Here is a 23962-nt window from a genome sequence, read left to right as displayed (position 1 = left end):
GTTTTCAGAATGACTTGAAATATCCTGACACACAATCTGCAGTAATCCAGTCCACCCTCTCTGATTCTGCTGCCAATGATGGCTTGTTCTTCTAAGTTCAGAGGACAGGTGTACGACGGTTGGCAGCAGAATATTTTTGACTAAACTGTCCTAAGGAGAATGTTTCTCACAGTCTCCACTCCCAGCTTCAGCAGCTACTAGTTGATTTACATCTTGTAGATGAGGGGCAATTTACAAGCTACTCACTACTTTCACCTCTCATATTTTTCAAAATCTCATTGAACACTGGGTTTACTTGACTGATCTGTGACAAATAGTTTAATATTGTATAAAGTTGTTTATTGCACCTATTAAAGTTTCACTTTTCCATCTTGCCAAAAAGAAAAGAGAAGCATAAACTGCATCTGAACTCACTTCAAAATAACTAAATAGCTAAAAAAACATATGAAACTTGTTTTGAATGACAACTGTAATTGATATTAAAAAGAAATTAATTTACAATTAAAAAAATATCTGAAGAACATCAATGTTTCCTGTAATGAAATAACAGAGCTTGCTCAAGAAAACAAAACTTTTGCAATTCTCATTCGTTAGCCTGCAACTACAAAAAAATACAGTATAAATAGCAAGTTCCATTGTTTTTAAAATGCCTGCATTAGCTATATTCTAAATTAAGAAAAAAATCTGTGATGACATTTTATAAAACAAATATATTCTGTTTGTCTGATAAAAAAAGCCTTGCAATTTTCCTTCTTAAACAGTTGCTCAGTTCAAATACGCATTATTTGATTTTTCATGCATTCCACAATAATCTAAAGAAGCTGTGCATAAATGGGATAAGGTATCCATGACAGTTTATACTTCATCAGTCTCCCTGTGAAGTGGTTTTTAATAAACACTGTATTTAGTTGGTAATTCCAGGTGCTGGAGCAGGTCCAAAGGAGGGCAACAAGGCTTGTGAAGGGCTTGGAGAATATGCCCTACAAGGAGAGACTGAAGGAACCGGGGCAGTTTAGTCTGGGGGAGAGGACGAGGGGAGACCTTATTGCTCTCTTCCAATACCTGAAAGGTGATTATAGTGAGAGCAGGGTTGGTCTCTGCTCACAGCTGACAGCTGACAGGAAGAGGGGAAATGGCCTCAAGTTGCTCCAGGGTAAGTTTAGGTTGGATATCAGGAAACACTTCTTTAAAGAAAGGGTTGTTAAGCACTGGAATAGGCTCCCCAGGGAGGTGGTTGAGTCACCATCCCTGGATGTGTTTAAAAACCATTTGGATGTGGTGCTTGGAGATATGATTTAGAGAGTTGTTAGTTAGGGTAATATGGTTAGGCTGTGGTTGGACTCGATGATTTAAGATCTTTTCCAGCCTGAGCAATTCAATGATTCTATTCCAAATAACTTTTTATTCCCTGAATTACTGTCAGAAATGTTATCTCTTGACAATTTTGACATACTGAAAAACTCTAAACAAACATTCTTCCAATGCCTAGGATGATATCTGTGCAAGAACTAGAATACCCAACTTTATACTAGTATTTGGAAATTAAATTGCAAATAGAAAACAAAACAACTAAAAGTATTTAAATTATGTAAGATTTCAATAAAAATATATTTAACGAAAACACAGAATACAATGAAATATCACGAGATATTTTAATACCACATAATAAGGTATTCCATATATGTAATAACAACTGTATTTTAAAAACAGTGTTTTTAAATAAAACTTGTCATTGTCATCCCCAGCATGGTTATCATGCTGTTTTAATAAAATCTTTATGAACATTTTGCATTTATGTGCTATCACAATTAAAAAATGCATTACCTTCCCTGTTTAAGTCAACTTGGCACCTACCGACTGTCTCTGTCCCACAGGAGTATTCGTATGTGGTTGATAATTGATGGCTGGCCTAGCTTGATTTCAATACCAGAACGGCAGTCATCATCAATTGGGTGCCGAGAGAAGCCATGATCCAAGTCATAGTTCTGAGTATCCCCATCTAATAAAGCAGACTTCAGCTCTCCTTTTACAACCTGGGCTCCATACTTCATTGTTGCAATATTTTCCCCAGGTACTACAAAGAAAAGAGTTGTTTACTATTTATACTCACATCATGCAAGTTAAACGTTCTAAACATCAACTATATGCAGTTAAAATGAAGATTGATTGACATTATCATTTCTCTAATACTGGCTACAAACAGACCCTCAGAGAAAGAATCATAAAAGGAGTCAGTGCAGAGCAATACCTCCTCTGTAAATCCATTGTTCCCAGCAATTCACAATTCCATTTCCTAAACCATAAGACACTGTTCTTTGCCGTTTAATACAGAGATGTAAAATTTAGAAATTATTTTCTCTGTTTTAATAAAACCTACTTTATATTTCCACAATATTGGATTATGAGCACAAAGTAATTATGCATTTTATAAATAGATCTTAGAAATTCTGTTTCTTCCATTTCATTTGATGCCACCTAGATCTTGTGTGATGAAAGAAGCCATCATTGACTAGCACATAGTATCTGTATTTCATGATTTTATAGAAATCTAACATGCCTTCCTTATTCAATTGCCAGTTTCCACCGAACAGAAATTTTTGGACTAATTTGTCTCTCTTTGCAATCAGTGTCCACAATCTCTCTCATTATTTCTGGGCCATTTCTTCCTGTCTTTTTGTCTTGAATTCGATTTTTTAAATTCATTTTTATTTTGAAGTAGAATGAAACTAAAACCATGTAAAATGCTACGAAAGCCAAGTGAACCTGAGAAAAAGACTATGAAGACTATGGAAAACTTCTTACTATTTAGCTTTGAGCCAACATGTTAAAACAAGTGACCATCTCAAAGTTATCAATCTGTGTAACCCAGGAACAAATGTCCCATCAGGAAAACTGGGGATAATGATAGTTAGCTACAAAGCAATCCACTGACCAACTACCCTGTTATAAAAACATTTTTAACAGCCTTCTTTAAGAAGAGAACCTGGAAAATATGACACCAGTGTTGGAAAAAAAACGTCCACCCCAAACTCTTCAAGTATGTTGGCAAGGGAAGTAGGAAATTTAACCCAATATTAATTATGTTAATTCTTATATCTAAAAAACATTCAGTGGTACACTTGAACATACAACATTTGAAGTGGTAAAAATTTAATTGTACTGTATTGTAGTATTTCTACACAAAAACTATAAATGTTGTAATGCACAACTGAAATTGCAAGAGGTCACCAGTGTTCCTACAGAGAAAGACCCAAAAGTCTGCCTGAACTAGTACCAAAACAACACAGAAATTCAAATTTTTAGAAAGCTGTGATTTTAGCGAAGATAGAAATTCTGAGATTAGCCACATATTGTTATTGTGATGTAAGGTGGCAGAGAAAGGAGTCACTTTGAAAAATGTATTTACTGAACAGTCAACAGAATGTCTTGTATTGATTTGTACAGTAGCACAATATTAGCTCAGATTTTTTAATACTAACTTCTAACAAAAAACAAAGGGGAGATAGAATTGCAAGAAATACATTATCTTTTTTCAAGGCTTATTCTGCATCACTGACAGACCACAGGGCAAACTTTGCGGTGTGGTAAATAGCCTATAAATCATATACTATATATAAAGCAACAGTATCTCCACAAAGCTCAGCATTAGATATTCTTGTTGAATTAACAGTGAGCACAAATAAGGGAAACCAAACAAAAGGCTTTTCATGCTTTTTTTGTGATTTTTTTTTTTTTTTTTTCCAAATTGTTTCCATTAAGCAATTCAGAAAATCTGTTTATGCTATTTGGGCAAACACGTAAACAGTAAAAAGAAACAAAACAACAATATTGGAGAAAAGATGGATGTTTTCATAAACAAGTCCGCATCAATGTAAAACCACTGAAATTCCATTTAGTACACAACAAATCATTTTTTCCCTCCAAAGATTTTCTATTACAATAACAATTCCTGAAGGAAAATATGTTCTTAAAACAAAGAACAATTCCTGAGATGCAAGCCAAGAAAACATGCTGACTAATGTTATTTCCCATTTCAGGAATAAAAACTCAAAGAACAAATTAATCATACCTTCCAGAGAACTACAGTACAGCAGTAACTAAAGGAGAGAAAACACAAAAATGCTTACTTAACATGCCCCTGTAGTTGAGGTCCATGTCCCGACTCTCAGAACGAATCTTAATGGCATCAAGGATGGCATCGGGTGACAACAATCCAGAAGGTCTTACAACATTTAGCAGTTCTGTTAGACTCATTAGTGGCAAACGCACCGCTTGCATGATTTCAGCGTGGTTTTCCTTGGGGTTATGTTTACACCAATTCATCAAGGCTTGAAAAATGTCCTTCTCAGGAGCTGCAAAAGAGTCCCTCAGTACAATACTTAGAAGAGCAGCCTGGAAGAGCAGGAGAAAAAGAAAAAAAGAAAAAAAGTTTTTGCTTGTTTATTTCTTTTAACAGGTCATTTAAACTTGCAATTATTAGAAATAAACTCCAAGAGTGACTACTAGAAACAGCACATAATAGAAGCATAAGTCCCCTTAAGATTCCTGAAACCTAATTAAGTTTCTCTGATGAATAAACAACAACAAAAAAATCCACATTAGTCTACAGTAACCGTACTATGAGTACTGCTCATCAAGACAATTTTCAGTTTCTGTACTGTTTTTATGCCTTGTTTTAGTTTCTTATTGAAGATTCAGTAAATCTCTAATAAAATACTAAGCAATATTATTTCTCTTGGTAGAATAATAAGATGGAATGGAAACGTGGAAAAAAAAAATCTATTTTATACCAAGTTACATTAAATTATGTAAGTAAATTTAAGGTAATAAACAATGTAAGAACTAATTTGGGGATTCAGTAGTACAATTCAAAACACTCCTTTAAACTTATACAGACATAACACAACTGATGCAATTGTGTCAGCTGAGGGTTGGAATTACCTTCTTAAACCATTTCTAATTACTTGGGCATCCTTATCCCTTTTCTCTTTCTTTTGGGACCAGCTTGTTATCACAGCAGGTAAAAACCCTCAGTGACTCCTACTCATGCAAATAATCCACAGATAGCAAAACGAGAACAAAAAGAACTGAATGAATTTTGACTTTCACTTAGCAAGTAAAATAATTAGAAGTCTGCCTCTGAAAGGCACAAATCTCTTTTACATGCCAGGATTGGTTAGAACAAATATTTCAGAAAGTATATGCCCTAGGAACTCAGATTTAATAAACTGATTATGACAGACTACTGTAGGGAGAAAACATCCCTTCCCTGCACAGTTAGCAAGTTAGTCAGCAAAGCAGAAATGTCTTGCACTTATTCAAGGCACAGATTCATCACAATTTTTCCACTATCACTTCTAACACCTTTTTCTTTATTCTTTTAAGTATAATTAAGTTATCTTTCATTCAAGATACTTAGCTGCTCCACTTAAACACTACTTGAGAACATTAAACCACTATTTTGCCTAGCTCAAAGACCATTCCGGAGAATGTAGAATAATTCAATAGCACAGAATTCCCTGAATCTTATACAAATATTTATGTATCTAACAACAACAAATATATTAAAACAAAATTAAACATACACCCTGCAATACCATCATATTACATGATTTCAGACTGCACAAATAATTAGCAACATAAATCATATAAAACCTCAGGATACTGTAGCCTACACTGTGGAAAAGTGCCTATGACAGAGATTGCCTATATCAAGAAATTAATAAAATGAAGTACCTTCTATCTTCAAATCTTTACAACTACTGGGCAACATTCAGAAACCAAATAATACTATCTCAAGGACAGATAAAAAAAAATACAAGGTAAGATAAAGTTGTGTGTAACCAGCTACCAGAATATTCTTGTATTTAGCTACAGTGTGTGGTCAGACCTAAATATGTGGATGAATGGATCACCAACGTTTTTACTTCATCTTGGTCTAAATATTTCCAATTGCCTCAGTCCCATGAATACCGAGTGATAACTGTTAACAAACTTAAGAGCTTATATTTTACACCATTAGTATTTTATCATAAAATGTATGCAAATAAAAATTAATAATCCCAAGGAAAAATGCAAACAAAAACTATACCTTAGAAAGTGACAAGAAGCCTTCGCTGGAGAGAACCTCCTGAGCATTTCTATCCATGAACATACAGCACATACAAGTTAATTTGGGAAGGGAATAAAGACTGGCAACATCAAATGTCATACAAACATTCTGAATATTAAGTATGGTGCAAAGATAATCAGATGTGGAATCCTCCAGTTCTGGAAACCCATACTTATGTGCCAGGCTTAGGAAGTCTAGGAGGACCTCCTCTTTCTCATCTCGTAGTGTGGCACGACCAGTGTAAATATATTTCATCAGCATGGCAAAAGCTTCTGCAGTTGTGTCCTGAAGAGGAATTTCTGCTTCAGGCTGAGACTCTCTCATTCCACCATACAGTAACGCTCTACAAGGAAGACAAAATTTGAGAAATTACAACCTAGAAATATCTGTTTGTTAATAAAACACAAAAAAACAAAACAAAAACAAAAACACATACAAAATGTAGAGAAACAAAGCATCAAGTAAGAACACAGGGGATGCACTTTATAGAAGCTACAAATGAAAAAGCTTTATACATGTCATTTAAAGGGCAGCTGAACACTGAAAACAGTGCAGAGCAAAGAATAATATTCTAATGCATTGTGCTTTTATTCTTTGGAACAATTGCTCCATCTCCACTTTGAGCAATAGCTGCAAAGCAGAAACTCAGTTGGGTTTTCTGTTGTTACTGATTTTTTGTTTGTTTTTAAAAAGTGTTAATGGTGAGAAAGAAAGAAAAAAGAAAAAATGGCAGAAAACAAATGAAACAACTAGTTCATCACCATAACAGCTCTGGTGGATTAAAGTAAAGAATAAAGGATCGAGAATCCTGGGATTTGTTAAACTCAACAAGAGACAACCCTAAAGATGTCCTGAATCTTTAGGGGGAAAAGAAAGAACTAAATACATCCATAATCTGTTGGATTTTATTTTGTTTTCTTTTTGAAGTGTGATATATGGCTTGAACACAATTTGCTCTCAAGCTTCAGTTTTGTCAAAGGGGTATATTAGTAACTAAATTAGAATGTAAATTCATAATAATCTTTTCCAGAAAAGTAATTCCATTTAGAGCTGAAAAGATCTGGATCTTTAAAATGTGTTACTATTATTCCTAGTTTTAAAATATTCTAGCCTGAATCAAACAGACCTTTTCAAATACTTGATTTCAACGCACCAAAAGTAAACTTCTGATGAATGTGGTCCACTGTACAGCAGAACTTTTCTGTTTCAAAGTTATTTTTCTCCTGAATTTATGAAAATAACTTCAAAGTCCAATTTAATGAAGGTCAAAAGAATAACATCATGACATGGTATTTATCTTCTTATATCTGGACACAATGATTTGATGTGCAGAGAAACATTCACATAGAAAAGGTCACACTCAATGGACAGATGATTACACACTGAAAAGTTCATGGAGAAACAATGTTTATCTTATCTGCATGAAAATTTGCAGTGAGCCTGACAAAAGCTATGCTTCACCTGAAATAATGGCACCTCGCAGCCAGGATTACTCTGTGTGCTGGAAAACGTTTCTTTTCCACAATAAAAGTAACGTCGCTATATTCTTCCCCATTCATCAGAGCGCCGATATGCTCCGACAGAATGTGAACATGGTCAATCTCCCCAACAGCGGTGTAAGGACGGAGTGGATGGCTGTTACTCATCTTGGAGGAATGATGATATTGATAGCCTACAGAGAGAAAGGAAATAACTACTGTAAAGGGCACAAATATTTAGAAATAGCAATGATGAAAAGTGCAGTTATGGAAAAAAAAAAAGAACTACTGTAAGCTCTCTATGATTCTCTCACATATTTATTACAAGGAAAACGAAACAAAGAGCTTTTCTATTCAAGGTAATTTATAACAGGTCTCAGGGCAGACTGCATCAACAACTCTAGTCAAAAATATTTCAGGGAATTCCATCATTGCACTCCTCCATCAATCCATCTACTTAAAAAAAGTTAAAATGAATAAAAATTAAACAATTTTAATTACAATCATCATTGTAAACAACTTTTGTCTGAATTAAAACACAAATTACTACAGAGAAAAGAGTGAGCTGACCAATTTAACTTCGCCTCAACTCTGAAACCTCTACTAAAATCAGTGATGAGTAAAACCAACAGTGTTTGTAAGCCATCCCTGAAGAACTCCAAGCAGCTTTCCAGAACTGGAAGAATATAACTGTTCAAAGTTATGCCTGATGCTTTTACAGACTAAGTCTCAGAGGCAAGAGCATCCAGAGGACTATTTCGGTCTTAAATCAGGTTTTCTTGTCAACATTCAGTTTACTTTTCAACAAAAAAGGTCAGCTCCCTCACATAATAATCACCTATAATTTCAGCGTCACTTCCTGTGCTACAACAACGGATCACATTCTTAATTGGCACATTTTTAGTGCTAAAGTAAGATGGTGTGTACAGAAAATGAAACCATATACTGCATGCAGCTAACACACTAATCTTCTATGTGAAATACTCGTGAAGTGAATGCATTTTAGCCATACTTTGAAGCATAATCAGAAAATGCATGTCTGTTTCCAGGTATTTTTACAGAACACAGAAAGAAAAACACGTGGATAGGAGATAATGTATTAATTGTACTTCAAAGCACCTGGAAACAACACAAAATCAAGATATCACAGAAACACCATTCTGAAGAACTTTAAACTAGGAAAAGTGCTAGAGATAGCAAATCAGATTGGAGAAAAATATAGCACAGTACATTGATGACAGATCACAGCATGAGTAGGAGCAGAACCCAGCTTCCCTCAGGCTGCCTGCCATTTGAATTCAAAGCTGTATGCCTGCAGAGACATTACAATGTGGAACAAGCAATACTGGCCAAGGCACTCAAGGCAGTCTAGCCATAACTGTATGAAGTTATTCTTCTACCTTGAAATAAAAATAATTTTTTTTTTTTTTACATCCTTCCCCCCCTCCACTCCCCCCATAACATAACATTTCCTCCATTCGCACTGGTTAATTTAGTTATTTAAAGTAATGCTGCACTGAAGAGATCTATGCAACACATCCAATTCTAATAACATTTGCTTTGTAACAAGAAAGATTAACTTAATTCACATCAATCAAGCTGCAACTAGCAACAGTATTTATTGCAGCATAATTACTTGAGAATGCATAGACAACAATGAAATTGAAATGTCCTCAAATTCTAAAACCTTTTATTACACTAAAGGAGCAAACAAAAGCATGTGTTTGTTACTCAGTTGCAAATCAAAAGCTTCCACATTACTTCATAACTTCCACGTCTTTTAAGTCTGTAAATACTGTTGTTGATCTTCATTGTTACGCACAATAGCCAGGCAACCTGACTAAATACAAATTACATGCATATTATCAAACAAAACATATTCTCCTCTCCTGCTAGTTCCATTTATCATTAATTAGAGAATTTCATTTAAGATGCTACATGCATGTATTAGGATGGGCACATTTTGGTTTTAAAATCTGTTTTACTTCCATTTTCTCTACATTATACTTTTTTGTTCATCCACATTGTTTTGTTTTGTTTGTTTTTTGTTTTTGGTTTTTTGTTTGTTTTTTTCCTGTAAAATTGGGAATAGGTACCGCTTGAATAAAACTGAGAGACAATAAAAGTGCTAAAATAAGAAAAAGCCTTAAAAGCCATTGGTTGCACACTCACTTTGTTTGCTGTATCTTCAGGTTTTGTCATATGCTAAGAGGGCAAAGAGCCCAAGGAAAATTGTTCCCATTTCAAAGAAATGAATAAAGAAGAAAGAGAATCAAAATAACACTTCCTTGCTAAGGGTACATAAACCTACCTCTAAACAAGCATAGTGTCTGAGCCAGAGGCATTTGCTAATAAGCTGATAATGACAGTCTGATATCAACATCCTGGACTAACACAAGTGACGAAAGTAGAAATTTCAAAGTTCTTTTGTGTCAGACGCAAACTAAGTTTTTTTCATAGATGTTCAGTGCCCCCCACACTGCTGGGATGGTCCATTATTCTCGATTACTAGTTTCAAACTGATCATCGAACCTACGGGATACAAAAACAGCTACAAGCCCTGGCTGAGCAGCCTTTCAAATGCTTGATGATGCAGAGGGTTGAAAACTTATGAGTCTGAGAGCTACACATGTGCATTATATACTTTCCATGGATAACACTAGTATACTGAAGAACTCAAATTTATTTGCCCATTTACTACACATTTCTAATGCAAGTTTCAACAGTACTCCACACAAAGCAGCACTGTATGAGAGCAGTCTTGTCTTGGAAATGTAGAACCAAATATTACATGACCTCAGATCCTCCCAGGCTGGATTATTTAGAGGTGTTTATACAGCCAGCCCTTGAAGAGATTAGCACGTTTCTTGTTTGAGGAAGTGAATAGTAATATACCAATTTAGCTGTGGCAAATTGCCACAAGCTTACCTGCATACCTAGACTTTACAACCAACATTCCTGGTTGTAACTCAAAGATTTAAATACACTAAAAAAAAAGACAGAAACGGCCTGGAGCTTGGCAAAATCCTTTATGATGAACTCTCCAGCATCATCTGTAATCACTGACATCCCATTCAGATACACGCATTTGCTCAAAGAAGAACATTTAATAAACTGCAGATAAAAGGCCAAGCCATTTATAAACCTCTCACTAGCACCATAACCTAATTTCCAGGAGCTATTAAAAGCTAATCGGGTGCTTCAGAAGTCAGCTGCTGCAGCTTTGTTCATGCCACAGATATAGGTTAAGTACACCCATCTCAGTAAGTTTGAGGAGCTATTAACATTGAAATGATTTTAAACCGCACCTATGAGATCAGAAAGGTCTACAAATCCCAGAATCGAAACAGAAGACCTACTTCCTGGTGGCCATCTTCAGTAGTAAGCGTGGAAAAACTGTGCCTTAGTATTTATTGTATAACGTAGCATGCAATATTATAAAGTATGTCAAGGTTAGAAAAAAAACACCAAGTCAGTTTCCAGCTTGCTACAATCCCTTTTTAATAAATAATCTATAACATGTTACAGCATGCAATACCGTGACCTACAAAACACAACATAAACCACAATGACTTCTTGACTAAACGACTCTCGAACCAGAACTGCAACAAAGACCAACACAATGTCACCTCCCTCCCCTGCCATTCGGGCTATCATTAAAGACAGCCCTCTGAAAAACAGTACTATTTCACTGAAAAAGGAGGAGAAATACTTTTATAGTGCACAGAAAAAAAGGATATAAGAAATTGTCCATGAATGCATTGGAATTTCTTTTTTTTTTTTTAAATTAAAAATTAATTAATTAATTAAAAAACATCAAAACTAATATATATATATATATATGTATATATATATATATGCACTCACACTATAAATATACACTATATATATACTACATATATATACTATACATATACTACTATATATACACTACATATATATGTATATATATATATACTATGTTCACACTATGTGTATATACACTATATATATATAGTGTATATATATGTGTATATATAGTATATACACATATATATTTACTATATTATATATATATTTACTATATAGTATATTTACTATATATATGTATAAACTATAGATATACTATATATAGTGCATATACATATATACTACATACTATATATACTATATATATGTAGTATTATATATACTATATATAAATAGTAACAAGAAGAAAATGCAATCAAAATAACACCCATGTTCCAGAAAAGAAATTCTTCACACTGAAGTACGTTCAGTTTGCAAAGGATTTCAGTTCACACATGTAAAGCTCTCATAAGCACCAGCAGTAAAACAAGTAGTTCTATGGCTTGATGCAAGCCCACAAAGCTATGAAAGCCTGCACACTGTTTCTTTTAGCTTCACAACAGGAGAAAGGACTGATGTGCTATTGATAGTTGTGATATTTAGAATTTGGTTGCAAATAAAATTTTAAATCACATTGACTTATATGTGAACAACTCACAGTGTCACCTGATTCAAAAGCTAACTAAATGAGGATAATTGGAATTAATCTGTATGAGATCTCCACAACATCCATAATAGTTTAAAAAAAGTAAATTCTAACTTTAATTAAAATCCTCATATCATATTAATTAACCAACTTTGTATATTAATAACTACCTCTGCATGTCCAAGGAACTAACTGGCCCTACTTATCCAATACCCAACAATAACATAATCCACAAAGTTTGAATTCATAGACTCAGAATGTGAAAAGCCAAATAAATGGAATTCCCAGAACTTTTAAGTCATCTCCAGCCCTTTTTTGTGGAAATAATCAAAAGAAAACTGGATGTTAACTCTATTTACCATGTCTTTCAATGACCAAAAATGTTCTTACTTCAAATATATGGACATTTACATCTCACTATGCCTTCCAGTTCCCAAGCATCGTTGTGCTACTGTTTTGCATTCTGCTTAGAGAGATATTCCTCTGACTGGACAACAAAAATAAGCTTAGCCACATACAAAGAATGAGGTAGTAGGATTTATTAAAACTCATGTGAAATCAATATTAATGCACTTGATGTGACATGGCTAAAATAGCATATAACTAAATCCTTAAGTTTCTCAGGAAAATATATTGGTGTACTCACCAGTAAAGCTCTCTGAAGGCCTACAATGGACGTAGCTTGTGGGCAGGTGACCAACTTCTTGAAAATTAGGGTTTTTTGCCATTCTGAACAACTGATAGATGGAACAGGAAGCTCATAGAAACACTAGTCAGCAACATCCAGCTGCATAGTAACAACTGTACCATATTCCTGAAACAATGCATAAAATATATCATTAAAAAGAGTTGGCATGTGGCAGTAATTGTTAAGAATACTTCTATATTCTATGAGAAATCTTTAAGAACCATTAGACCATAACATTAGAAGTATATTTTCTTTTTTTTTTTAAACAGTCATTTAATTTTGATAATACTTTTATTTCGACCAAAAAAGCAGCAATTCATTTTCTCATTATAAGGCACAAAAACAGTGATCATATTGTTTCTCCATATGAGTCTCTTAATTAAACTACTTCTATGCAATGTTTATCAAACAAACATTATTCCCCAAACATCCTGTAATTGGCCTTGACTAGCCCTAAGTGGAAGGCAGGAGGTGGCTGGTTTTTGTTTGGTTGTGGGGTTTCAGGTCTTGGGGTTAGGACAGGGATACCATCCAGAGGGACCTGGACAGGCTCAAAAAGTGGGCATACCAGAAGCTAATGAGATTCAATAAGGCCAAGTGCAAGCTGTTGCACTTGGGTTAGGGCAATCCCACGTTTGTCTAAGGATTGAGAGAAGAATTCCTTCGGAGTAGCTCTGCTGAGAAGGACCTGGGGATCCTAATGGTAAAAAACCTGGACATGAGCCAGCAGTGTGCTCCTGCAACCTGGAAGACCAACTGTATCCTGGAGTGCATTAAGAAAGGGGTGGCCAACAGGGAGAAAGAGGTGATTGTCCCCCTCTACTCTGCCCTTGTGAGGACCAATCTGGGGTACTGCATCCAGGTCCGGGGCCCTCAGCACAAGAAAGACCTAGAGCTGTTGGAATGGGTCCAGAGGATGGCGACAGAGATGAGCAAAGGGCTGGAGCAACTCTCCTATGAAGAAAGGCTGAAGGAGTTGAGCTTGTTTAGCTTGTAGAAGACAGACTGGGAAAACCTCACTGCAGACTTCCAGTACTTGAAGGAAGCTTATAAACAAGAGGGAGACCGACATTTTAGGCACAGGGAGAACACTCACCTTAAAGCTTAAAACGCAAACAAAAAATTCAGTGATCGCAGCACAGCGCTTTTGGGACAGGTCTGTGCACTGAGCTTTAAAAGCAGTGCTAACAAGGGGCATTACTGGGGAGGTAAGATTACTGCTGCACTGAGAACAATTTAACAGTCTGGCTTTTTTATTATTTGATAGCACAATGATTTAAGTCAATCGTTATTTGAATGAGTCATAGAAGGGCACGGTTTGCAGTAGTAGCTTGTACTATGAACCCAACAGAGCCTGATAAAGCACTACGTGCTATCACCACCCAAACACGTCGAGCTAACTTAAGAAGAAAGCTACAGCACAGCATCGATAAGCACTGCGGGCAGCAGTGCCACACGCTGAGCACCTGCCAAGGTCACACCCGAAGCAACTCGGGGCTAAGCGACCCGGAGCCGCGGTTCCTCACTGAGGGCTCTCGGAGGCCGCTCAGCCGGCAGCCACCCCGGGCCCGCACAAATGATGCTCGGCTGACAGCTCGGCTCCCAGCGGACTCAGCACTGAGTTTTCAGCCGCTGAAGGGCAGAAACCCGCCACAAGGGAAGCCCCAGGCGCCGCCCGACCACTACAAGCGCTGCTCAGGCGGGAGGCGAAGCCACAACGTCCCCAGCCACCAGACCACAATCATCCCCTCCACTCACCAGCCCCGACGACGACCAGGCCTCCACCCTCCACAACCCGGCGCAACCGCAACGTCAGTCGCTGCGATGACGCCATCAGTAACAGCCGCCGTTCTCCTGCGTGTTGACGTAGGCGGGCCGGGCCGGTGTGGGGAGGGGTTGTGGGATATTGAGTGTTTGCTTGTTCCTGCCGGGCTCTTGGAAATCAGCTTCTACATTCGCACATCGCCGTGTTGGCACAGGGTGCACAGGGAGGTGATGCAGTCACCAGCCCTGGAGGTGTTCAAGAGCTGTGTGGATGTGGCACTGAGGGACGTGGTCAGAGGGCATGGTAGAGGTGAGCTGGCGGTTGGACAAGATGATCTTAGAGGTCTTTTCCTTACCTTAATGATTCTGTGATTCTATGAACTGCTTGAAATCAGCAGAACCTCTTACCGTCTATAAAAAGAATGTGAATTTGTCTCACAAATGTGCAATTGCCATTTAATTCGGTGCTTTTTTTAGCAGGAAAAAAAAATGCAAAATTAGAATTTCCTATAATCATTAATATACATTTCACAAGATCTCCCATATTAATACTAAGCAGAGAACATTAAGTTGAGGCTACTGCTTCCTGTGTAGCTGTCTACTGAATTATGCACGCACACCCTTCGACATAGAAATGTGCAGTTTACAAACTATTCCTCTTAATTACTGGATTCCATATAATTGTGTCAATAGCATTTCCAGTCACACCTGTGCTTTGAAGTGTCACGAAACACACTGGAGTAAAATACTGTGTGTAGATAAAATACAAACTACTCAACTCATTACAAGGGTAGATGATAGCAGGACAAGGGGGAATGTTAAGGGAAGGAAGATATAGGTTGGATATCAGGGAAGTTTTTTACAAAGGGAGTGGTGAGGTGCTAGAACAGGCTGCCCAGAGGGGCTGTGGATGCCCTGTCACTGGAGGTGTTCTAGGCCAGGATGGATGGGGCCCTGGGCAGCCTGGTCTAGCATTTGATATGAAGGTTGGCAGCCCTGAATGTGGCAGGGGGTTTGGAGCTTCATGATCCTTGAGGTCCCTTCCAGCCCAGGCCTTTCTATGATTCTATGAAACTACTTACTTAATTTACATGCTTGTAAAACGTAGAGATTTTCCTTGTCAGTAAATACGCAATGCAACTTCAGAAGTTGTATCTGTATTGATGGTAAATAGTTTTAGATAGCTTCACTCACTAGCATTAGCCTAAATAACCTCTATCACAATCTACTGCAAGATTCTGGTTGGGAAGCAAATGCAGTCAGTGCTTGCGCTTCTGCTGAGTTTCACTTCATTTTAAGTTCCTTATTTCAGAACAAGAGCATTAGAAGGGATGCAGTTTAGTAATGAAAAAATACATAAGCTGCAAACAAGAGAGCTCTGTCTCATACTGATAGCTCTCCTTCTTGGCTCTACTCACATCTAAGGGGCTACTAACTTCAAAAGATATCATACTAAACCTATACAACAACAGTCTTCAATTAAGAATTTTCTTAATTGCTCCTGTAAGGAAGTATGAAATATTGTGTATGTCTTTTTCAAAGTAGGGTGAGGTTTCCTGAGTCACTTGAGCCAAGCTAAATTTCCACTAAAGGGATCAGTTTTACTTGTTCAGGAAACTGAGAAGCCTTGAAATCCTTAATTTCTGTTTAATGATCTTGGCATAAAGCTAACCCAGCATTTAAGAACATCATTAAGAACCATCAACTTTTTAAGTAGCCTGCCTAGGTTTGGGTGCAACATCAAAAGCACCGCATCTAGGGGGAAGTTGGCTGAGATTGTTTAGTGACAGCTATTAAGGCTGCTCAGTTTCTCACATCTTGCTATGAACAGTTGGAACTACATCCTCCCTCTCATAATGACCTAGCATACAAGGGAATCATCAATTACAGAGAAACAAGACAGGGGACAGGCTAGGTATTCTAGAAATATAGGAGGGCACACAGAATGCAAACATGAGCTAGTTGTAGGAAACAGCAAGGGGTTAGAAACTGAAAGACAAGATTACATATGCATTGCACCTGTAAGGCACACCTATAGTACAGTATAGGCTTAAGTAGAGACCACACAGAAAATAATACACAAAATTTAATTTGAAGTATCTGGTTTCTTTTATGAAGAGTTGTTTCATAAATCAAAAAAGAGATCGTCTTCTGAGTTACTGTTTCTACCTTCCAATAAATCTATGGTTGTTTGTACATCTGTAGGGGGCTTTTGTCAGGGCAATGGTTTTCATTTTCACATTCTGTTTTTCAACACCTATAACAAGCTCAGTGGAATCATGTTGCATATTTTACTTATTTCCAATTGAAAACAATATCTTGCATTAACTTTACTGATTTTTTGCATGGAGCTCTGTAAAATTACTGAATTTAAAAGGTCTGTTGTTAAGCTGAGGTGTAGAGAATTAAGCATTTTTCAGACAAGAAGACAGGACAATAGTACTTACTATTTGTCACTAGTATCTACATTAGCACAATAGAAATTGAATCCAATACTTTCTACACTTCTCTTTTAACTGAATAGTTAGGGAATTATTGAACAAGTTAATGAAAACTGCACACTATCATTAAGTATCCTGCTATTCAAGTTATCTTCACAACTGTATTCCCAACAAATATTATATCCTTCATGACCAGGTTTCTCTTGAAAAAAATAAATAAATCCATGGACCAAAACAGTGTTTTGTTTACCTGGGATTCAAGAATTAGCAAAGATACATGTCATACTGCTTTAGAAATGACTTTTCATCAGTGCTTTATTTCAAAGTGAATTGCAATGCCATTTCACTATCCAGTAGTCACATAACTGAAGACTCAGCAGGAGTTACATGGTACTAGGAAGAATCACAATAAAACAGTGCAGAGAAATTTGCTTTGGTTTTGTTAACCAAAACTTGGCAAGTTTTCCACTCTTCATACAAATATACAAGTATAATTTCAGTAACCATCACTGGCTTTGAGGGGGCAGATCAAAATGCCTGCTAGTAGGAAGCTATTTTAGATACTCTTTCTCACTAAATTCCTAAAACAGAATTGTACAGAGTCTGTAAGTGGAATAGAGCCCCAGACTTGCATCAGAACACAAATTATGAACAAGTTCCTTCTAGTGTTGGAAGAGACAAAGAGGGCCACTGGCAGTTAAGATCTATGAGACCTCTTTTGTTGACTGGCAATCAGCAGAAGACAGAAGTTTAACTACTGAATTCTTCCTGCTGGACTAATTAACTGCCTCTACAGAGCTTCGTGTTCCAGGAAAAGCTGTTTAAGTCTGGTCAATGAAGGGTTTTGCTTGGCATAACATAAATCAGACTTTCACAAACATGCTGCTACTCAAGTCTTGATATTTTATTTTCTAGTATACAGGGAGGTGCACAAAGACTTCAGGGTATCTTTGACTTCATTGAAAAAAAAAAAAACAACACAAAAAACCCATATGCTCCTCGCTGAAGCTCATGAGCTTCATGATTCAAAAATTCAGGATTTTTTGTTTGTTAGCTTATGTTACATAGTGTGAAATAAAGTAAACTTCAGGTCACATACCTTAGAGAGATTAGTGAAATATTGGTAGAATCTGTTCAAGGGCAGAGTACATATTTGTGCTCTTAAAAAGATGGGTAAGGATTCCTAATCAGAAGCAAATTGCAGTGGCATCACAGGAGAACAGGATAACTTCAGAAGAAAATCTGAACGTGATTGATTCCTCTCCATTAAGCAATAATTTTACAAACACTGCTATAGATTTTATCCAGAGAACTGAAAGTTTGTATTTCTTATACAGTATATTTCCTTAGATCTAAGTGAGAGTCACCATATGTTTAGGATTCAAAATTTCAATCCAGTAGCCATCAGGATCCTGGACAAATGCAAGTCCTTTCATTTTACCTATTGGGAAAAAAAGTAGAAGAAATGATGAACGCAAGATGAAGGTAAGGCCATATGACTAAATCTTAATGTCAAATGCAATTACATTCAATTTTTCTTTCTTCCTTTTGTATGAGTATTAATTCAACTTTAGACAGCTACTTCTGAAAACATCCAGGTTAGCTTTTAATCACAACTTGACCTTTGTGTACTAAACTGTTAACCTGATACTTAATAAAGCTGCACATTAAAGTCATTATGAAATCCTATCTTTCATTGATTTATTTATTTTTTATTTTTTTAAACCCCTGCAAATGTTCATCCTCTAATTTGGGAAAAATATTTTTGTGTTCCAGGATATTTTGCTAAACTGTTCTGCCAGTATAAAGTTCTTTGTTCCTCAGCCCTGTTCATTCCTGCCTACACAGTGAAGTTTTGTGCACTACTAGTTTTTATTTGGTTAATCCCCACTCCCAATCTGGTTTACAGCACACATTTGCATTACTGTGTAAAATAGAAGAGTGCAGGAATGTTTTAAACTGTTAGTAAAAAAATATTCTTCACAAAAATAGTGTCCCCAAAGTATTCGTCAACAGTGTGAATTGCAACAGCACAGCTTAACATTTTATCTTAGACACACAGTTTCAATTATACTTACTCTATTACCCTGTTTACTGTAACAGAACCAATGTTAATGCTTATTATATTCTAGTTATAAAAACTTCTGAGAGAATAGGAGCTGTGATTCAGTAATATAGTGGGGAAAAAAAATACCAAGAACTCTCTCATCCAGCCCCACAAACAATGGATGCTAAATCCAAAACCTTTTCATCTTTGACATTTGTTGCATCAGTTTAAATTCCTAATGTTATAAACTGGTTTTGCAATTTTTTATTTTTATATTTTTTTAAATATAAACAAACAGGACAATTTTGCATTGTCAGCTTTGTGCTGACACTCTAAGGAGTGACAACTATAGCAGTGTATCACTGAGCTGTCCAGTACAAAAATCTACCAGGCACAGTATATTAAAATCAAACAACTGAAAAAGACAAAAACAAAACAACAACGAAATAAATCCACATTTGTATTTCTGGTTAAGACTTACCATCATCTGGTTTCTTCACAAATTTCACTCCTAGTTCTTCGAACCTTTTACAAGCTTTATAAACATCAGGGACAGCAATTCCAATGTGCCCTGTAAAACAGGGTAAAGACAGTAAAGTACAATGTAAGTATTTCTATGCGATTGAGGAAAAAGTTTGCTCAGCATTTCATGATCTGCAATAAGTTCTTATGCATATACAAAGGATATGATGAACTCAAGAAAATCATTGCTTCCAGCAAGAAGATCATTTCAGAACTTAACAGTATCTTCCTTGAGAAAGCTGGCTTTTTAATAATGATTTTAAAATAGGAACTTTACAGTTATTCATTTCATTTGGATGAGAAGATTATTTTTTTCCTACTGCAGATAAGTTATTCAAACTATTTTATCTGTACTGCCTTTCTAGAGGCACACCTACGTAACAGGATTTTGTTGCGTTTGCTTAGCTCAGTATTGCAAGGCATTCATTATTAGTGCTGTATTAGTAGATACTAACAGCTGCACCTTGCAAGGCCTGAACTTACAAATAACTTCAGTTTTAAATGTCAAGTGGCTATATTGAGTACAAGACTTATTTCACATACCAACGACCTTTCAAGCACTCAAAATATCAAGTTGAGCCACATGAATGCTATCCTTGGTGCTACAGATGAATTCTCCTTCTAGCTTAAAAGAGGTCACCAGTGCATTACAAAACAGAAATCCAAATTTATAATCAATCTGAACATTGTTATAATCCAGTATGCAAGAACAATTATTGAACTTCATTGAGTAGTTAGTATTAAAATGTGTCTGCTTGACAAAAAATTAGGTTTATAACAAGTGCAGTTGTGGCTTTTTACTCTGAAACACATTTAACTATTTTTATGAGTTTTCATGCATACACGCTGGAAGAAGTAAATTAAAGAGCAGCACTTACACTTCAAAGTACCTTACTTGAAAAGTCTTTTTGCCTATACAAATTTTACATGATTACCAATTTCCCCTAAAATAAAGCCTACAACATACTTAACCTTTGCATTGATTTCATACAAATGTTTTATAAAGAGAAAACTGAACCTCCTTTTTTCCTAAATACACAAAGCAAAACTGTAAGTCAAAGCACAGTAAAACAAAGCATTGGAACAACATGCACTAAACAAAAAACCTACCAAATCCTCGGGGATCTGAATTGCCATTATGATAGGACTGCTTTTCATCATTTTCAGTGCCCCAGTTGCTGTAAAAAAGAATTATTACACATTAAAGAAAAGCATCAAAACCAATTCTTGAGTGTGTAGCTTCCTCAGGAAGGCAGTTTGTTTCTTCTAAAAAACAGAGAACTTCAATTGTTGGCTACATTCATTAAACTATCAAGACTTTATCTTAACACAGATTCTTCACAGTAGACATCAGGGCTAATTCAGTCAAATTCATACCCTTCACTAGTACTCAGTTTCCACGTTTGAATGAGTCTGAGAAACACTCCTATCTCATTCAGATTGCAAGGACAGTTCTGATGCATGGGTCAGTTTACTCAGTAACGGTAATTAATTAACACAGAATGGTGAAGTAAGCTAAGCACGATGGCAGGGTATTTGTGAGAACCTCTCTTTCCCCAATCTTAATTATAATCATTAGTATTATCAAAAATTTTCCAGTTCATATGATGTGTTTTGACTTAATACCTCCTTGTATTAGAGATCGAAAGCAATAGTTAATCCATTACTGGGCAACTTCAGAGGATGCAAAAGAAGTTCTAACTGCAACACTTTTGCTTCAATCCCACTGTTTCCCTCCCCAGGTGGGCAAACATTATTTGATACACTACTGTTTACCTTTTAGTATCACTGGAAAGAGAAAGATTAAACTTGCCAAGTATCTAAGATCTCAGCTATATTTTAAGGCTTATTATATAACAGTAAAGATGTTTCCACAGTAATTACTACATTTGTTTTCAATTCAACAGGACCGTACATTCATCCACTTCCCTTAATTGCCATTAAGTGTCATCTCTCGTTGTATTAGCACTTACTGTGTCAATTCAAGCGTAGCTTTTCTGGAGAAGGTCCAAGGTGTTCTCTCAGCTTTATCTTTTGGAATATCATTTTTATCTTCATAACCCAGGAAATACAGCGAGAACTTCATAGGAGGAAAGTCAAATTTTTGAAGCAGCCTACATGGCAAAAATTATTTTGGAACAGTAACTAGAAAAGATAACCACAAAGCCTGAAAATACAAGTGGAAGAATTACAGGTGCAATTTTTACCTTTCTGACTGCAATCCACACCTTAAAGTAGCTACATTTTGAATTCTCAATTGAATTCTCAAATAGAAACTTTCCAGCACACCTTATAATCTATAAAACCTAGAAGAATCAGATGCTTAAAAGCAATCAGTAGATGAACAGCAAAACCAGAACAAAGGTTCAAGTCTGAAGCTGCCATTTTGTTACCTTTTACATATTTTCTCAGGAAGGTAATAGATAATTTAGCAGATAATTTAACTTCCAGGTTTATAAAAATTATTCCTATTAAAAGCATTATTACAAAAGTTACCAGTTGAGAGTAGAATCAGGGAGGGGAAAGTTGTACAAGTTGTACGCTGATGATTAATGACCTACTTAAAAGGGGAAAAAAGATTTCCAGACAAAGCCACTTTTAGTTCATTTGCAATTTAGGCATTAAATATACTGTGGAAGTTCCCAGAGATTGGCAGGCTACCCAAGCTGGCACTAGCAAATAGGCCAGCACTGTTGTCATAGTTAATTAGTATAACTATGTAACAAAAAATGTAACAAAAAAACTTTTCATCAGAATGAAGAAACAACCAAAGTTATTGTGGTATACAACTTCCACTTACGTCATTCCAAGAACTCTTGTATAGAAATCCAATGACTTCTTAGGATCCTTTACTCTTAACATTGTCTGCTGAAACATAAAATCCTAGGAGGGGGGGGGAAAAAGAAAAAAAGAGGTACTTTTATTACACATCAAAAAGAATTTAATTGTGTGTCAGCAAAGATATCAGTCAATAATGGAAACCAAACCCAACAGGTCTAGAAGTAACAAATACAGTACTACATACAATGTAAATATGGTATTCTACTTTAGAATATTCCAAGTTGGAAGGGACCCACAAGGATCACCAAGTCCATCTCCTGGCTCCACTCAGCACCACCTAGAAATCAGACCATTCTGCTGAGAGTACTGTCCAAATGCCTCTCGAACTCCAGCATCTTGGTGCCACCACTACTGCACTGGGTGCCTGTACCCCATCCCAGCTGCAGGATGCAGTAGCACCCTTGCTCAGGTAGGTGGCTGCCCAGCTCTCCACTTTGTCAATATCTCTTTACCCTTGAGGGAGTCAACAGCTTCTCCCAATTCAGTGTCATCCACAAACATCCTTAGTACACTTTCCAGAGCTGAAACCACATCACATTAAAGAGACTGGACACAAAACAGAGCCCTGCAGAACCCCACCAGCCCCACTCACTGCAGCCCTTTGCGCCTGAGCCATCGGCCAATAGTGATGGATTTAGAACGGTTTAAATGCTACTGCATGCTTCCCCTAAGAGAGCAGCCTCTATCCTGCAGCAGTGGCATAGGAAGTTAAAGAGTCAAGCGGAGGAGGGGGCAAGGTATTTGTAACGCCGGACTTTGCCTCTGAAGTAATTTAAGACAATACAACAGAGAGCAGGGACAATTCGCTCCCCTGAGCTGAGTTTGGTTAAAGGCTTAACCAAACACCAGCACATTCGCACAAGTGCTAATCCGGACAAGCGTGCCACTGCAGCTCTGATTTCAGAACGAGTCGGAACCACCGCAGCAGCTGCACAGACCCGAACTCACCGGAACCTCCCTCACCCGCCCAGCCCCATGCTGCAGCCCGGCCATGGCACGTCCGCACGCCAAAGGGCGGTAGTACTGCCGGTACTGCCGGTACCGCCACGGCCGCCGCAGCCTCCGCCGCTTGCAGCCCTGCTCCAGCCCACCCAGCCCACCTTCGTGCTGGGATCCGGTTCCGAGCAAACTCCATAAGCAGCCTCGTCACTCAGGCCGCTCGGTTCCGCCATGTTGGACGCGGAGAAAAGGAGGTGGGAGGAGAAGGCAGCGCAAAAAGGCGGAGCTCCGCCCAGCAGTCCTTCAATTACATGCAAGGGGTCCTGTGTATCCGACCAGCTGCTCAGCACCCAAATGAAACGGTGTTTTGTTTAGCGCTTCTTATCAGCACTTTAAGGAGTTTTCATAGCCCGGTGTTATGCCTTCACACCATAACGTCTAAAAACACATTTAACGTGTGGTTTATTCCCTTGGGGAATTAGAGATGTCAGTTTCCACTCGTCATGAATATTGAGCAAAAATAAAATAAAATAAAGTAAAATAATTACACTTTTGTTAAGAACAGTGGGACTGGGCATGGCAGACGGTTACCCTTCCACTTTACACCTTCCTCGGCCGGGCAGAACGAACCGAACCCCTCGCGAACAGCGACGTAG

The 23962-nt window shown here is 37.0% G+C and overlaps 2 protein-coding genes across 5 annotated transcripts in view; both read right to left on the bottom strand.

Moving 5' to 3' along the window:
* The window catches only part of BTBD9 (BTB domain containing 9), a 107278-nt gene extending 92721 nt beyond the window's left edge, over positions 1 to 14557 (bottom strand). For all 4 annotated transcript variants that reach the window (XM_015857669.3, XM_085543174.1, XM_085543175.1 and 1 more), the window contains exons 1-6: positions 14511 to 14557; positions 12711 to 12878; positions 7574 to 7784; positions 6092 to 6455; positions 4128 to 4392; positions 1855 to 2074 (exon numbers count right to left, since the gene is read on the bottom strand). In XM_015857669.3, the coding sequence (XP_015713155.1) occupies positions 1855 to 2074; positions 4128 to 4392; positions 6092 to 6455; positions 7574 to 7784; positions 12711 to 12792 (1142 nt within the window). In that variant the 5' untranslated portion in view covers positions 12793 to 12878; positions 14511 to 14557. The remainder of the gene's footprint in view (positions 1 to 1854; positions 2075 to 4127; positions 4393 to 6091; positions 6456 to 7573; positions 7785 to 12710; positions 12879 to 14510) is intronic.
* A 3283-nt stretch (positions 14558 to 17840) lies between these two features.
* On the bottom strand, positions 17841 to 23558 carry GLO1 (glyoxalase I). Its single transcript, XM_015857670.2, has 6 exons — positions 23468 to 23558; positions 22327 to 22409; positions 21500 to 21640; positions 20637 to 20704; positions 19486 to 19575; positions 17841 to 18398 (listed from the first exon to the last, which is right to left on the bottom strand). Exons 1-6 carry the CDS (start codon positions 23537 to 23539, stop codon positions 18310 to 18312), a joined length of 543 nt encoding a protein of 180 aa, XP_015713156.1. The 5' UTR covers positions 23540 to 23558; the 3' UTR covers positions 17841 to 18309.
* Positions 23559 to 23962: the final 404 nt, after the last annotated feature.

The sequence above is a fragment of the Coturnix japonica genome, chromosome 3 (genome assembly GCF_054131305.1).
Source record: "Coturnix japonica strain WE chromosome 3, WE-NBRP24, whole genome shotgun sequence".
Taxonomy (NCBI): Eukaryota; Metazoa; Chordata; class Aves; order Galliformes; family Phasianidae; genus Coturnix; species Coturnix japonica.
The sequence above is the reverse complement of the archived record's forward strand: the minus strand, read 5'-3'. Positions and strand labels throughout refer to the sequence as shown.